General features: G+C 46.8%; 1 protein-coding gene and 1 pseudogene across 1 annotated transcript; one reads left to right on the forward strand and one right to left on the reverse strand.

Annotated features, from left to right (window-relative positions):
• The window catches only part of LOC108799061, a 10,073-nt pseudogene extending 534 nt beyond the window's left edge, over positions 1-9,539 (forward strand).
• Positions 9,540-14,338: 4,799 nt separating this feature from the next.
• On the reverse strand, positions 14,339-15,301 carry LOC108799062 (olfactory receptor 2A12-like). Its single transcript, XM_018570880.1, has one exon. It carries the CDS (start codon positions 15,299-15,301, stop codon positions 14,339-14,341), a length of 963 nt encoding a protein of 320 aa, XP_018426382.1.
• Between the last annotated feature and the right edge of the window lie 2,676 nt (positions 15,302-17,977).

Below are 17,977 nucleotides of genomic sequence, written 5' to 3' on the forward strand. Positions count from 1 at the left end.
GGTCTGGCAGCAGCAAGGGTGAGGCGGGGCGGCGTGTGGAGCGTGGATGCCGGCGGGTCTGGCAGTGGCAAGCATGAGGCGGGGAATATGTGCAGCGTGTGGAGCGTGGGCAGGTCGGGCAGTGGCAAGCGTGAGGCGGGGAGGAGGTGCGGCACGCGGCATGTGTGAAGCCGTGAACAGGGACAACTAATCAAAAGCTGATTAATCGGTGATTGAAAATGTTAACAACTTTTTCAATCTCGATTATAATCGACTTAGTCGATTAGTTGTTGCAGCCCTACATTCATCCCTGATTTCTGGGCACAGTCCCTGGATTCAGGAGACCGTCCCCTGACAAATTATGTCTCCGGGAACATAAAATAAACCAATTTTTTTTTAATGCTCACCTGATCCCTGGATCCACCGACAAGCACGGCCTCCCATCTCCCACGCTGTTAGAAGCTGCATACAGCGTGTGCTGGTTACTACTTAAACTGGCGCGCGCTGTGTGCAACTTCTGAGAAGATACGCTATTAGCATAGCGAGGAAGCCAGCTGCGCATTTTGCATCGCTCCCGCTACGCTAATAGCTTGAAGGGCTACGATATGTGTACTGTGCCTTTTCCTTTCTTGTCTATTCCTTCATCTTGGGTGTGAGCATCATGATTGTGTTTGTCATGGTGACGGAGCCAAGTCTACACGAGCCCATGTACATTCTTATCTGTAACTTGACCCTCAATGGGATATTCGGGAGCTCCTTCTTCTTCCCAAAGCTGCTGATAGACTTGTTCACTTCTTCCAAGAACATCTCCCGTGATGGCTGCTTCATCCAATTCTCTTGCATCACCTTATTCGCCTTTTTTTAAAATTGCCACGTTCACCATCATGGCGTATGATCGGTATCTGGCTGTCTGCCACCCTTTGAGGTATGTCACCTTGATGACCAATGACAGGGTGGTAAAGCTGATCTTCGGAAGTCTGGTCGTCTCGGTGACGGCCGTCTCCATTGGTGCGTTTCTTACAGCGGAGCTTCATTTTTGTGGAACTCAAATCCGCAATGTCTTCTGCGATAAGATGTCCCTGTTGGTGTTGTCCTGCGTAGATGCAACAATGAATAAAGTCCATGGAGAAACAGTCGGGATCGTTTACCTGTCCTTGACATTATCGGTTATAGTTGTCTCCTACCTGAATATATTTTTAATCTGTCTCAGGCTCTCAAAAGAGTCCCGCAAGAAGGCCATGCACACCGTGATGACCCATTTAATAAGCTTCTCTGTTTTTATGACGGGAGTCTTGTTTGTCTTCATCCGCTATAGACTAAAGGGCGTTGATCTCCCCATCGCCGCGCACAGTCTGATCTCCGTCATTGGTCTTGTTACCCCTCCGCTCTTCAACCCTCTTATATACGGGATACGGACAAAAGCCCTGAAGGTGAAGATGATCCAAAACCTGAAGAAATTAAATTTGCTAATGGCGTTTCGGTACAATATTTCCAGCCATGAATGGCCAGTAAAAACGATATTGTTATAAAACTTAAAGGAGAACTATGAGGGGGGAGGGGGGGGGGGGGTTTTCACTATCTCAGTACCTTGCGGTATACTGTGCGTCTCAGTACGCCGCGAGCTGTAGCTCTCGGTATACTGAGCTTAGGGCGACGGGAGGACGCTAATTTGTGTCCTCCTGTTACCCTAAGGAGAACTATGGGGAAAAGCCCGAACCCCATAGTTCTCCTTTAATGTTGACCCAGATTTGACCTTGAAAATTGCTGTAAAATTAGAATTCTTTACCCCAACCTGTCTGTCTGTCTCCCACACTGACTGCCTTTAGGCGATCACTTAAGACTCATCTCTTCAGGGAAGCCTATCCCCCCTCAACCTAACCGCTCAACCATAACGTTCTCAAACAATTCATCCCCACACAGCTCCCTCCTCATGTATCACTTGCCCCTCTCTCTTAGATTGTAAGCCCTCAGGGGCGGGGCCCTCCTTACCATCTTGTCTTGTATTGTGATTGTAACAGTAATGTCTTCCTTACATTGTAAAGCGCTGCGCAAACTGTTGGCGCTCTATAAATCCTGTATAATAATCATAATTCTGGGTTTTTCAAAATTCAGCCGTGGTGAAACGTTCTAGAGCCATCGATACCAGAATTAGAACATGGATGGGAAGTGATAACTTTTACTGGCTAAGCAAATATATTTGAAAGGTTCTAAAATGGCTCATGCTTCCAAGTACAGAAAACCAAATTGGGTAATAAAATCATTATCTCTTTATCAGGTATGAAGACTACAAATGTTACATCTTAATGTGAGGGGAGGACTATCTTGTAGTCCTTGTCTTTTTGTCTTTTGAAATGTATATTACCTCCTGTTGCACAGATCCAATCTCCAACCCTTAAAGGAGAACTATGGGGTCAGGGCTTTTCCACATAGTTCTCCTTAGGGTAACGGGAGGACACAAACTAGCGTCCTCCCGTCACCCTAAGCTCAGTATACCGCGAGCTACAGCTCATTGTATACTGAGACGCCGCAGCCTGGGCGGGTCCCGACAATTATCTCTGGATCCACCCAGCTGCGTGAGTGACAGCTGGCTCTGCCTATCTAGAGGCAGAGCCAGCTGTACCCGCCTCCTCCTCTGTCCGTTCCTCCAGTCAGCGCTTGTCAGGATCCAGAGCACCCCCAGGTGGCGCTGGAGCCGGGTCCTGCAGTTCCTGTGCTCGCCTGCGGGTGTCTCCAGCAGCCAGGGACTGTAAGGAACCTGCAGCTCTGGTACTCACCTGTGGGTGTGCCCCAGCTGTGACTGATCATCCCATCACCTGGTGCTTCCTGGGAGAAATTGATTTTAGCACAGTGGTGGAAAGACGGGGTGCGGTCGCAATTGCAACCGCTGCGGCCCTGATAGCTTTGCCACTGAATCCAAGCTGTAGGAGGACTACAAATCTCAGCAATACATTATACATCAATGCAGAATAATATGAAGCTACATATTCTGTGTTGCTCCAGGGTGATGTTTTGATGTCTCTGAGGTCTTTGGAGGGCTGTCCGGGGTCTCAGGAGGGCTATGTGGGGTCTTGGGTGGGTTCTGCAGGGTCTCAGGAGGGCTGTGTTGGGTCTCAGGAAGGCTGGGCAGGGACTCAAGTGGGCTGTCCCGGGTCTCAAAATGGTTGTGGGGGTCTCAGGTGGGCTGTGATAGAAACCGCCGTACAATCCCTTGAAACACCAGGCATGTTGAGAAAAAAAGGGAGCTGAAGGAAGATCAGTATACTTTTATAGGAATTTAGCAAAATGAATGCGTTAATATCATAACCCGTTTTTGATCTGTAGGTATTGTGGTAAGAGAGAAGTTGAATGGGGGAGGTTGGTGAGTGCTAAACAACTCATAAACAGTAATTCCAAAAAAAGGGGCGAGGCTTGTGATTTGTAGACAGTTCTAAAGGTGAGAGTGCAAACAGTTGATAAGGGAGGACAATAGGAGAAGGCTGATGGAGGTGATTGATTGGAGAGATGGCTGCAATGAGCTTGTACTTACATTTAGACTGGGTTCACACCTTAGCGTATTGGAAACTCGCGTTTGCCGTGCGTTCCTTACTGCGCGGTTTTACGGCGATTTACGGTAAAAGAAACGCGCGTCAAACGCGAGTTTCCGAGGGGGTATCCGGCTGATAACAGCGGGATACGGGCCTCAATACGCCCCAAAGAAGCTCATGTACTTCTTTGGGCGTATGGCGTTTTACCATGCGATCGAACGGACGGTAAAACGCGCAGGTGAGAACCATGCCCATAGGCAAACATGGGTTTTCACCTGTTGCGCGTTTTACCGCGCCTAGGAACGCGTGGTAAAATGCTCAGGTGTGAACGGGGCCTTAGAGTAAGGCCTGGAGCTATGGATTGCAGAGGAATGAGCAGAAGGCCTGCATGGCAAGGCTGTGAAGGGGAACGAGGATAGGAAAGGGTTAAGGAAAGAAAGGAAAAAGGTTATAGACGGGATTGGATGACGGGGTCGTTCAGGAGGGGCTTCAGGAAGTTTAGTCAGGAAGGAGGAGTCCGGAAGTTCAGTTGGGAGTCCGGGAATAGAGGAAGAACTTCCCACCCACCCTCCCCTGAGTCAGTGGTTACATATGTGGACGGGGGACCCATCCGTGGTGTGGGTGTCCTTCAATAGTTGTACGGTCATATGGGTATGACCGGTTAATACGGACCAACCTGGGTCTGCGGGCAATTTTAGTTACACCCCCGAGGCGGTGTATGGCGGCTGGGGGCATTCAGTTACAAGTAAGGTGCCCGCAGATACTGGTCTGTTTAGAGTCCGATTGCCTTCAAGGACCTTGAAACCAAACAAGTTGGTACAGTATGGTTATGGGTTTGTTGTTGTTATTTATGTTATTTATAATGAAAGGCTGCTGTGGCCATTTAAACTCCCGCTGTTGTGTGGCGTATTTATTGGTAACAGGGGACGGGGGTATGAAGTGATGAGGGTACTGTGAAAGGGACCTCTGAGCTACCTGAGTCATGTGGTATAGACGTGATCTGATCCATTCCTCAATCTCCTCTGAACAGATTGGACCCGGCAGCGCTCAGGTCTGAGCACTTCTAGCTTCAGGGCTGTCAGTTGCCAGCCAGACGAGCTGGGTAAATAGCGGTCTGGGGTATTATGTCCCTGATCTGTTTGGGAAGAGTATAGAGGAGGCATAATGGGTCATAAAGAGTACATCTTACGCTTGTAACAGGAGATTACTGCACCTCTCTGCGCACTGCTATGGTTTACCCCCAGATGGTGCTGTAGCGCAGATTATACATTTGTATTATGTTCAAGAGTAAAAAATTAAAACGTTAATATTGTTAATGTTTTGAAATATTGCATATGATGATTTTTATCTCTGAGGAAGCCTGTGTTAGTTTCAGGTTGTTGGTTTAATGCTTTGCTATACTGTATAAGCTTAAAGTGGATGTCAAGGCAAAATAAAAAAAGAACATATACGGTACATCTCTGTCATATGTTTTATCACTTTAAGCAGGGCTGCTACTGGGTGGTGTCAGCCCTGCCCAGTTGTCTTTTGCTCAACTACCTAACCACTCCCACTCTCAGATCTCTACAACATAGACACTAGCTATTCTATAGTCTGTAGATAAGAACTAGGAGGGCTGTTTGAGATAACACAGGGAGCATTCAGAGGACAAGGAACATTTCTGACGAGATCAAACGGGTAATTTTTTTGCATCTATCAGACCGGTATAACAAAATGCTCGACTAAGGTAGCTCAGAGGTCCCCCTTTACCTTCGCCTCCCCATCCCCTTCCTTTCAATAAACACGCTACACGTGGAGTATAAATGGCCACAGCAGCCTTTTATTACAAAACGTTCTAAATGGCAACAAAAACCACAATAACCAAATAACCGTACAGTAGGACTTGCTAGGTTTCAAGGTCCTTGAAGACACTATAACTATTCAAAATCGGACCAGTGTCTGCGGGCACCTTTTCTTAAACCGGAATGACCCCTGCCGCCATACACCGCCTCGGGGACGTAATTAAATTGCCAGCAGACCCACCGTGGTCCCTATTACCAGGTCATAACGTTTGACCTTACCACCACAGAAGGCCACCCACACCACCGATGGGTCCCCCCATCAAATTATCCAACCCAGACCAATGCCTTCAAGGATCCAAACCGCCATAGTGCTGCGGCACACTTCGTCACCTTCAAAATCATACCTTTAGTCCGTTTCTTCTCCTGGTCACGCTGGCTCCTGGAACTCCTCCTTCCCGGATACTCTCTGAAGCCCCTCCTGTAAGGACTTCTCCAATCCCGTGAGTATCCCTCCTCTAATTAACTCTTCCCTTTTCTTTAACCCTTTCTCTCCTAGTTCCCCTTCCCACCCTTGTCATGTAGGCCTTTGCTTATTACACTACGTTCCATAGCTCCTGGCCTGTCTTTAATAGGTGTATTTCATGGAGCAAAAAGGAGGAAACAAGTGAAGTTCATTGTTAAGGTTCACATAGTCTTTAAGACACAGTAATGGCAGGATCTCAGGTTACAAACACAGCTTGTATGTGGTGTCCCATTGAAGAACAGGAGGATCAGATCGCAACCTTCACTGCAGCATACAGAGAGTTCTTAGAAAGGGACACATCTCCTGGAGTTATGCCATCTCCCCATACAGGCAGCACATCTCAATGAGGGAACCATACAAGGTCTTTGTACTATGTCCTCAGTGTATTATTGGAGTACGTACTTTTCCATACAGGGGTATTCGGGAGCATTCTTATCCAGAGCTGAACTTTTATTGGCACTTTCAGACGGCTAGTGATCAGATCTCTCTGTAGCTCAGCTCTTCTCGGGCCCGTTAGACCTGGGTCCAGCTCCTTGACTCTTCAGTTTCTGCAGTACCTTTCCTGTACCATGAAGGAGCGTGTGTCTGTCCCTCACTATTACTGGCCATAGAATGGCTGATGGACACACATGCCTGTGATCCTTATAGGCAGCTCTGCTCCTCTCACTTACCCGGGCTGTCCAGTGGCATGCAAAGCTAAGCACATCGACTAGGCTTCCATTGGAGATGTCTCCTGAGGGAATCTGGACAAGGCCTCCACATGCATATTTAGGGATCTTGGCCTCTATTGGATCATATAATCAAAGTAAAACAGATGGGCCACCCTCTGCTGGTCTAAGGTTCCAGGTTGGCAGAACCCAGATATACTAGTAAGCCATTGCTTGGCTACACATCAACACAGCTCCCGACAAGGTGTTCTGCAAAGTTTTCTGTCTGATACAATAGATGGCAATTCAAACTTGTGTTCAGCAGGAAGAAAACGTTGGCTTGCATAGCTAGGTACCTACTCTTGGTCTCCCCGTTGTTTACAGTGTATAGCTGTCAACCTCTGTCAACTTTCATCTGTATACAGCAGGAGAGGTAGTTAGTATGTTGGACCTCACACATAGACATGTGCACTGCCAAAAAATTAGTTTCGTTTCGTTTTAAATTCGGATTTGTGTTATTTCGTTTTTCGGGATTCGCGTGTGAAAGTCAATTCGGATTCGAAATTCGGACGAAATTCGTTAGCGGTAGTTCTTTTGAACGTTCGTTTCGTTTTCGTTTCCGTTTCTTATTCGTTTCGTTCATTCGTTCGTTCGTTTGAAGCAAAGTGACATTTGAGGGGGAAAAATGTTTTTCGACTTTTCTAATGTCACTTTGCTCCAACGAACGAAACGAATAGGAAACGAAAACGAAACGAACGTTCGAACGACCTACCGCTACCGAATTTCGGAAATGGAAATTCGCATTTGTTTGCGTTCGTTATGTCTGTAATTCGGAATTCGGATGCATCCGAATGTCCGAATTTCGATTCGGAACGGAACAAATCGCACATGTCTACTCACAAATGGTCCAACATTCCCATAGACCAGGGGTAGGCAACCTTTAACACTCAAAGAGCCACTTGGGCCCGTTTCCCACAGAGAAAAAAAACCCCGGGAGCCACAAAACCCTTTTACATCTAAAATGAAGATAACACGGCATACATCGTTTTTTTACATTTATTCTATGTATAAAATAACTATAGTGTGTTACATTTATGAAATCAATGAACTGCTACAGAGAAAACACCTGCAGCAAACCAAAAATGCTGTCTGCTTCTGTGTGCCGTCATCCTTTTATCGCATATGTACTGGAGCGGTGGAGCTTACATTCTAATGCCCCTCCATAGTCACACACTATTATTATACATTTATATAGCTGACATATACCGCAGTGCTGTACAGAGAACACTGAGTCAGACACACCAGTCTCTGTACAGAGAAGCTTACGCTCTAATGTCCCCCCCACAGTCACATCAGTCTCTGTACAGAGGAGCTTACACTCTAATGCCCCCCCCCCACAGTCACATCAGTCTCTGTACAGAGGAGCTTACACTCTAATGCCCCCCCCCCACAGTCACATCAGTCTCTGTACAGAGGAGCTTACACTCTAATGCCCCCCCCCCACAGTCACATCAGTCTCTGTACAGAGGAGCTTACACTCTAATGCCCCCCCCCCACAGTCACATCAGTCTCTGTACAGAGGAGCTTACACTCTAATGCCCCCCCCCCACAGTCACATCAGTCTCTGTACAGAGGAGCTTACACTCTAATGCCCCCCCCCCACAGTCACATCAGTCTCTGTACAGAGGAGCTTACACTCTAATGCCCCCCCCCCACAGTCACATCAGTCTCTGTACAGAGGAGCTTACACTCTAATGCCCCCCCCCCACAGTCACATCAGTCTCTGTACAGAGGAGCTTACACTCTAATGCCCCCCCCCCACAGTCACATCAGTCTCTGTACAGAGGAGCTTACACTCTAATGCCCCCCCCCCACAGTCACATCAGTCTCTGTACAGAGGAGCTTACACTCTAATGCCCCCCCCCCACAGTCACATCAGTCTCTGTACAGAGGAGCTTACACTCTAATGCCCCCCCCCCACAGTCACATCAGTCTCTGTACAGAGGAGCTTACACTCTAATGCCCCCCCCCCACAGTCACATCAGTCTCTGTACAGAGGAGCTTACACTCTAATGCCCCCCCCCCACAGTCACATCAGTCTCTGTACAGAGGAGCTTACACTCTAATGCCCCCCCCCCACAGTCACATCAGTCTCTGTACAGAGGAGCTTACACTCTAATGCCCCCCCCCCACAGTCACATCAGTCTCTGTACAGAGGAGCTTACACTCTAATGCCCCCCCCCCACAGTCACATCAGTCTCTGTACAGAGGAGCTTACACTCTAATGCCCCCCCCCCACAGTCACATCAGTCTCTGTACAGAGGAGCTTACACTCTAATGCCCCCCCCCCACAGTCACATCAGTCTCTGTACAGAGGAGCTTACACTCTAATGCCCCCCCCCCACAGTCACATCAGTCTCTGTACAGAGGAGCTTACACTCTAATGCCCCCCCCCCACAGTCACATCAGTCTCTGTACAGAGGAGCTTACACTCTAATGCCCCCCCCCCACAGTCACATCAGTCTCTGTACAGAGGAGCTTACACTCTAATGTCCCCCCACAGTCAAAGTCACAGTAAAGATATAGCATCAAAAAAGTCAAATTGGATTGATTTGGGCCACAGACTGGAGGCTGTTCCTCGATTACGTTCCATATGTAAATGTCAAATTCAAGAGCGATGACTAAATTATGGGATTGTTTCTTTAACGTGAACACTATGTGAATGTCATTTACTACCCTGTTGGTTTGTGGCCCGCTGCTGGTCTCTTCAATAAAAACATGCCTTGAACAGTTTAAAATAAAGATAATTTCTCTTTTACATAAAAAAAAAGTCAAATTGAAAAAAAAACAAATGATGGAAGAAGACAGGGACACCACAGTGCCTTCCAGGGACTCCCTTAGGACTTACACTTACACTCTCGGCCTTCTAGGGGACACCCCAGGTTTTTCTGCACTCTCCCAGCTGGAAGCAGCGGCGGTTCCACTGAGGGGGCGTGGCTACAATTCCTGCATAGACCGGCCCGCTAAGGGCGCTAAGCCAACAGGAGGGGGTGGAGCTACACCTTCTTCGTCTGTGGTGTGCTGAGACGAGATACCGCCCCCGTTCACTGCATCGGTCAGATCAGTGGGCGGAAGGAGCCGCAGCAGAAGGACGAAAGAGCCGCATGCTGCTCCGGAAAAAGCGGGTTGCCGACCCCTGCCATAGACACACTCCTAAACCTTGTGGACGCCTTCCCAGAAGAGGTGAAGCTGTTTTTGCTGCAAAGGGCGGAGCCAACTCAATATAGAACCCTACTAAGACTGGGATGCCATTAAAGTTCATGTGCGTGTAAAGGCCGGCGTCCCAATATTTTGGGCAAGTAGCTCCTCTTTGTTCTTATCTTCCAAATAATTTGTCAATTTATTTCTTGGTGGATTCACTGAAATGAGCATGAAACAAAACTGAGCATCCCTTATAGACCATATGCATTAATTAACACAGAGGTGTGCAGTCCTTCGGGGGGTTTCAGCCGGAGCAATTAAAGGCCAGGAAATCCCTAATTTGCTGTATTTAAATAATCCATTTAGGTGTTTGCTGTTGTGTGCCTATAATTAGAGGAAGAGATGGCGGTGACCCCAAAATCATTTTTTTGTGCTTCCTTTTAAAGCATATCTAAACCCAATGAGAAAAACGTCATCAATTGCAGCTCACCAGTTCATAGATGTGAAAAACGTTGCGCCCATAATAGTCAGCGGCAGGCACTGGTTGTCCCCAGTGATGTCACATGGAGGGTGCGGCCCGCACCCGGGTGACACCATTGAAGGGGTGACACCAAAATGACTTCAGTCAGTGTCACCCCCCTCTTAAAAGTCGGGCACTCGGTTATGGACCGAGCGCCCGACAGATTCGGGAGAGAGGAGGGGACCCGGCAGCATGACTGTCACCCGCCGGGTGACTGTCCCCACCTCTCTCTGCCGGCGTCCATCACCAAGATGGCTGCCGGCAGGTATGCTGCTTAAAGAGTTCATATGAGTGAAACCATCCAGAATTCATACACGTGTGATTCAGTCTTTGCTCCTCCACCATCTTATTACCACCACGTGGACACTCAATAAAATGCTGCTCACCTTGGATGTCAGACATCACACAAGGTCTATTGTCGCTATTCCCCCTTACGCTATACTAGCCAGCTGGGGATCTATCATAAGAATCCACTTATGGAAGTTCTCATATCCCTCTTTGTACGTACTCCAAGGATCCCAATGGTATCTAAGATCAACCCAAAATAAAAAAAGGGGTACAGACCATCGTGCTCTCTGTAATCATTAAAATAAAGCTTTGATTAAAAACACAGGATATTTATTAATTACAGGTATTTATATAGCGCCGACAATTTACACAGTGCCCATTCACATCAGTCCCTGCCCTCAAGGAGCTTACAATCTAAGGTCCCTATCTGTGGCGTCACAAGGGGGGTGCAGCCCGCACCCGGGTGACACCATTGGAGGGGTGACACCAAAATGACAGTCATTTTGGTGTCACCACCCTCTGGAAAGTTGGGCACTCGGTCATGAACCGAGCGCCCGACAGTGTCAGGAGAGAGGAGGGGACCCGGCAGCATACCTTATCCCGCCGGGTGACTGTCCCCTCCTCTCTCCGCCTGCGTCCATCACCAAGATGGCCACCAGCAGGTATCAATAAGATCGCAGCGCATGTGCAATTACGTCATAGCGCATGCGCAGTGATGTCACGGCGGGGTGTCACCCGGTATCCCATCGTTCCGGGATGACTTAACTGTAGCAGGTAAATAAATAGACCTCCCAGCAAAGTTATTACCAGGCTGCAGCTATGAGGAGCCCTAAAAATTGATGGGGTTTTTCACGAAGGAGCCGAAGGATCTAGCCGTAGCTTCGGCTCACTTCAGTTGAACCAAAGGGCTGCTGTGCGGGCTATTCACAATATTCACAATACCCCGTACAGCAGCCGAGCGGCTCAGCCAAGCCGAACGCATATGCTTCGGCTCAGTAGAGCCGTAGTCACAGCCAAAGTGGGGAGAACGGTCTGCAAAGCCGACCGTTCTCACTGCAAGTGACAACGACCGGGCGGAGCCAGCCGTGCCCGCCCAGTTGTTGTCCTTCAATGACAGCCCAGAGTTCTCAGGTTATTTGAGGACACTGGGCTGCCATTAAATAACAACTTGGTGGAGGCGGCTGTGACATCACGGTCGGCTCCGTCCAGTTGGCTTCATTTTTCCGGGACCTGCAAGTAGATCCTGGCAGGTGCCGGCCAGATGTAAACAGTATTGATGGCCGGCATCGGTCAGATTCTTCATCCTGCGGTGGGAGTTCGACTCGTGCAGTCGGGTCGGCGTTTTAAAAAAAAATTATTTTTCGACGAGTCATCATTATTGTTGGCAACCCTGGACGACGTGATTGACCTTAGGATTACGTCGTTGGATACATTTTTTTTTTCAACTAAAGGAATTGTCAAAGTTCTTTGTTGTGTTTTTTTTTTTTTTCAATTAAAGTATTTTTTTTTCAAAAGTCTGGACTTTTTATTTACATTTTTATTTACCTCTTTAGTGAATGGGCAGGGGTACAAGTACCCCTTACTAATTCACAAGAGGGGAGCAGCATCTGGGTGCCCCTTTATTAAAGGGGTACCCTGATGTGAATACGCCCCCCTGCCCGGGCCCCCACAACCAATGCCCCAGGGCTTGTGGGGAAGAGGCCCTAGTCCCCGTCGGCATGGAGACAAGGTGCTTTTCCACGGGGTCCCTGCAAAAGCACCCTCCCAGTGCTGAGGGCTATGGGCATAGATGAGGTGGTGTGTACGTGGATAGAGAACTGGCTACGGGAACGTGTCCACAGAGTATCTGTAAATGGCACCTTTTCAGACTGGGCTAGTGTAATGAGCGGTGTGCCTCAGGGTTCTGTGCTGGGTCCGATACTGTTCAACCTATTCATTAATGACATCGGGGAGGGAATAAATATCCATGTTTCCGTGTTTGCAGACGATACAAAAATAGGGAGGGTACTAGAAACGGATCGTGACAATATAACATTGCAGTGTGATCACAGAAGACCATCAGGCTCACATTAAACTCAGAATGCAAGTGAACAACACATTGTTGTGGGCTCTCTTTTCCCTTACACCGGTACTGTGGGCTGGACCCTTGTTATACCGTGCACTCAGATCACCGACAATGCTGTAACACGCTGCATTACAACAAAAAACACAAAATTGGAATTTCATTTATAAATAACTGCAATTCTTTGTACCAAAATCATAATTTTATGGTCATTTTTTAAAGAACAAATTATAGAAATAAATTTATACTTTATTTTTTCTTAACTATGCAGAAAAAAGAACCTTTTTATTAGTTTTATCACATTTACTGTCTATGGATTGAATACAAAATAAAATCATTTTTGCAAGACATTATCACCAAAATAAAAACCTTGCTTGGCTTACAGAACAATAGATGTGTTTTTCTTATGTCATTACAAAGGTATAGTGGAATAAACAGCCCTAAAGTGGAAAGGTGCACCCGGACCCGGCATTTACCAACAGTGCTGCTGATTTCCTATGACCTCCACTGATCACCGGTCATTCCAGCACAGGAAGTCTCCCATCACTAACTTCTTTGTGTCTCTTTACATTAGATCACGTGACCTGTAAAAGCCACAAATAAGTTATTAGTGATGGGAGGACTTCCTGTCCTGGGAGCTGATTGCCTGTATTTGCAACGATCGCTGCAGATTCGAGGAAATCAGCAGTACTGAATACCAGGGCCACCCTAGGGGGTAGTGTAGAATCTTCTAGATAGCCAAAAATGGTGCCAACATGCGCAGTAGTGGCAGGTAGGTAATAACATTGTGTTGCTACTAAGCATGCGCAGTAGTATCAACATTTAGATATAGACCATCATCATCCACAACAACAGCCATACCTAGTGGGACACCTAGAGTGGTCCCTGCAGCAGATGAGCCTGTGTTGCAATGGGACATGGTCTTCCTAACCACCCCCCTTTATGCCTGTACTCTCACCACTATGCCTGCAACTACCCCATCACCACTGTGCTTGCACCCCCTTCTCACCACCATGTCAGAAACCTCCCCACCACCTCACCTTTATGCCTGTACTCTCACCACTATGCCTGCAACTACCCCATCACCACTGTGCTTGCACCCCCTTCTCACCACCATGCCAGAAACCTCCCCACCTCCTCACCTTCATGTATGTACTCTCACCACCATGTCTGCAACTACCCCCCATCACCTTCATGCCTGCACATTCACAGCTGACTCCCATCTTCCTCCCCCCCACCACCCATGTATACCAACCCTACTCTCACTACTGCACCTGACCTCCATTCTCTACCTGCTCTCTACACTTCACTTGCCACTTCACCAACACCCGTATTTGCTCATGCCCATTGAACCCATGCCCATTCCTGAGCTCACTCCCACTGTTCCAATGTACACTTCTGTGCTCTGTGCTACTGCTAATGCAGCGGACACACCCTTCCATAGTCGGCCTGGTACATGAACGGCACACTTTTGCTTGTATGCATTAAAAAACTGATATGAAACATAATTTTAATAACTTATAATGAACAAAGAGCAATCTGCGTTATCAATGGCAGCTTAGGGAAAGTCGGGAAGAAGTGGAAAGAATGGGCAGACAAAGGGGGAAGGGGCTAAGGGAGAGGAAGGGAGGAGAGGTGCCCTTTGCATAGTGGGATTAAAAACCTGTAAGCTTTACGAGCCCCTCGCAGCATAAAACTAAATTTTTTGTTTTTTAACAAATGACTCAAGGTGAAATATGCCGATGCCATTCTGCTGCACTTCATTTCCGTGTACCTCTTCGTGTTTGCCACTTATGTAGACAAATACAGCAGATCATTTCATCTGGATGGTTGTCCATTTTGGCCCCTCATTTATTTTCTGCAAATAATAAATAACTTTTATTTTCAAGGCTTGGGTCCGAATTCCATATATCAGAGGATTAAGCAGTGGTGGGAACACGAGGGGAGTCACGGAGAGGAGGACATGGACCATTAGAGGGAGGTTCACTCTTTCCAATCTGTACCTTAAAAAAACAAAGAAAACACCCATCAAAAATATGGAAAAGTTGAGTAGATGCGTCACCAGGGTGTGGAAGGCTTTCCGACGGGACTCTTTGGAGACTCGGAGGCAGACCATAAATATCCTGAAGTAGGAGAAGACAGTAACGGAAATAGTCATGCAAAAGTACACATAGGTTACCGCAGATGCATAAATTCTATTCACAGAAGCGTCCAGACAAGACAAGACAATGAAAGACATGTTGTCACAAAAAACACTGTTTATTTTATCCCCACACAGAGGAAGATTCCACCCCATAAGGACAGCTACGAAAATACACGTGAAGGACGTGACCCAACATGTGGCAGCGATCTTCAGGACCTTGTCGTTGGTCATCAAGCTGGCATACTGCAGAGGTTGACACACGGCCAAATAACGGTCGTAGGCCATAACCGTGAAAGTGCCCATTTCAAAAAGTACAAAAGTGGAAATGCAAAGAATTTGGATCAGGCACTCTCTATGAGAGATCGTCTTGGAGGAGGTGATCAAGTCCACTATCAGTTTGGGAAAGAACGAGGAGCTCCCAAAAATCTCGTTTAAGACCAGGCTGGCTATGAGAATGTACATTGGTTCATGGAGAGTCCTCTCCTTCACCACCACCAGCACAATGATGCCATTCATCATCAGAATAAATACATAGATGACTGTGGAGAATAGGAAGTAGGGATATTTGTGCATCTCCATCTCTACCAGCCCCAGGAGCGTGAAGCTGCCGCTGATGTTAGAAATGATCTCCATCTTAGTCCGATCTGTTAAAATCAAATAAATTGTCTTATTTTAGTTACTTATGACACAAAATAGATAAAACCATTTCCTCAGAAGCTCAGCGCTCAGAAACAGTCAGATGTACTGAATAAACTTAATTTTAGCGAGCCTTATAGTAACGTTCAATATACTGTACTATTGCTATGGAGGAACTTGGTATAGGACATGGCACGGCAGGTTTTGAAATTTTTTCGAAATGTATGTCAAGTCAGAGATTGGATTATTTTATATGTTCATAAAGTGCTGACAAAAATATTCCACATCACTTTAAAGCCTTTGTTCTCAACTGGTTTGTCGTGACCAAAAAGTGGGTTGCGAACCTGTGTTCAGTGGGTTGCCGCGTGCCTTTCACTTTTCTGGGTGAGAGGCTCCTCAGCCTCCTCCTAGCGCAGCACTGTCAGTTCTTTCACCAAGCAGCCATTTAAAATATGCTGCCCGGCGCCGAGTGTCAGCTTGAGGTGTGCTGGGGGTATGGCTGCGAGGGAGCTTCATCCATATGTGCATTGCTTACAGCTCCCTCACGTGTCCTGTAGAGGTGCCTGGACCGGAGTGATGTCACATTCTGGCTCCCGGCATCTCTACAGGGTGTGCAAGGGAAATGTACAAGCAATGCATGTATGGATGGAGCTCCATCACAGCACAGCAGCCCACACTGGACCCCAGGCTGAGGATCCACTCCGGTTCTCGTAAGATAGGGAGACTGGGTGGATCTTAAGAAAAAAATTAACATTTTTGGAGTGTGTATGTGTGTGTGTGAGATTGTGTCTGTGGTTGTGTATGTATGTCAGTGTTTTTGAGATCCCATTCATTAATTTAAAGTGACACTAAACTTAGGAATTATACCTTAAAAATGCATTGAAGTACCCTAATCATTAACAGACATACTGTATATCTTATTTGTATATCACTCGGCTGTAGATCCTCCAATCATCTCTGAATTGGTGCTGACACTGTCCTTTTTTCTGGAGGGGGGCTACGTCTGTCCCCATGGTCCCTGTGTGTGTTGTAAAGTAGTCACCGCTCCAAGCTCACTCCTGTGATGGACTACAATCTCAATACAAATTAATAAACTAAACATGAGATTGTAGTCCATCACAGGAGTGAGCTTGGAGCGGTGACTACTTTACAACACACACAGGGACCATGGGGACAGACGTAGCCCCCCTCCAGAATGAATGGGATCTCAAAAACACTGACATACATACACAACCACAGACACAATCTCACACACACACATACACACTCCAAAAATGTTAATTGTTAAGATACATTGTTGTTCAGAGTTATGGTAGATGAATGTATTTTTAAGATTTAACTCCTGAGTTTAGTGTCACTCTAAGCCCTCATTCACACTGTAATCAACCGGCATCTCTGTGCAGCTCCGTGCTGCGTGCAGGGCCGTACCAAGCAGCTCCAAGGAGGGGTGTGTGTGTGTGTGTAGCGGTGCGAGTGCTGAAGTGGTTAATCCGCCTCCTTGTGTTTTTTTTTACCATCAATTCTTATTTTCACCCATTGAATTGATATTTTGCAATCATTATAGCTTCAGGAATTGATATTATCATTATTGGAGAATCTTTTGTCAGTTTGTATTTGTTAACAGACTGCCTGCGTATTTCCAGTAGAATGATCACTCATTGTTCACGCATTGTCCCTGGTAATGGGCAGCGGTGTGCTCTCTGGCAGGTGTAGGAAGGGTCCGTATTGTGTACTGTACCTGGTGCTCTGGAGATCTGCGGCGGAGTCTGGAACTGTCATTGTGCTCTCAATATATAGCATTACAGTGAAGCATTACAGACGGTGAACCTTTGTCATGTAGAAATCCCCAGGGCTGGGAAATCCCTCCAGCAGATGGAGGAAACTGATGAGTCGTGTTCCATAGTGAGGACGCAATGTAAAGTCACCGGCACTCCGAATGTTCCATAACTTTTCTTTATTTAGTGCCAGAACCTCATATCACCAAGTGTAGCAATGTTTCAGAACCGGGCGCGGTTCCTTCATCAGACAAAGTGATGGTCTCAATGATCCATAGTGAGACCCCACCAAGAAATCTATAGGAGCCAGTGCACATACTGAAGTGTGTAGATGTTAGACTATAGTCAATACCCAACTTCATGAAAGCAAATGTATGAGACGTTGTAGGATGATGAGGTCATACATCCCCATAAAACTATTAACCAATGTCCATGGCAAGTATAAAGTGGGCCTCTTAGTAACGTCTACATGAATAAATTCCTGACATGTCACAATATACATCAGCATGATCACTTCTATCTTTTTTTTTTCCAAAATGTTTTATTTTATTTATAATTTTGCATAGTAGTACATATAGAATATTGCAGAAAGCACCAAAAAGGTGCATAATGTAGATATACATGTAACATACTGGGTATGAATATTCACTTGATCATATTAAAACTTATGTGCACGGACAACAGTCCGGTATGCGTATTGACGACGCATGGAACTGACTTCGCCAAAGACCCAACCTAGCCTGATAGGTCGGCCTATAGCTAAACCGGGCCCTTCTGCGTAATCTTATATACCTATAACGGATTTCCGTAAGTATGACACTGGTAGTCAGTAAGATAACACATAAAGAAGGACAGAAGCTAGAAGAGAAACCAGAAAAGAAGGGGGAGGAGGGGAGGA

This window comes from Nanorana parkeri, unplaced genomic scaffold (genome assembly GCF_000935625.1).
Source record: "Nanorana parkeri isolate BGI_ZX_2015 unplaced genomic scaffold, ASM93562v1 scaffold1622, whole genome shotgun sequence".
NCBI lineage: Eukaryota > Metazoa > Chordata > Amphibia > Anura > Dicroglossidae > Nanorana > Nanorana parkeri.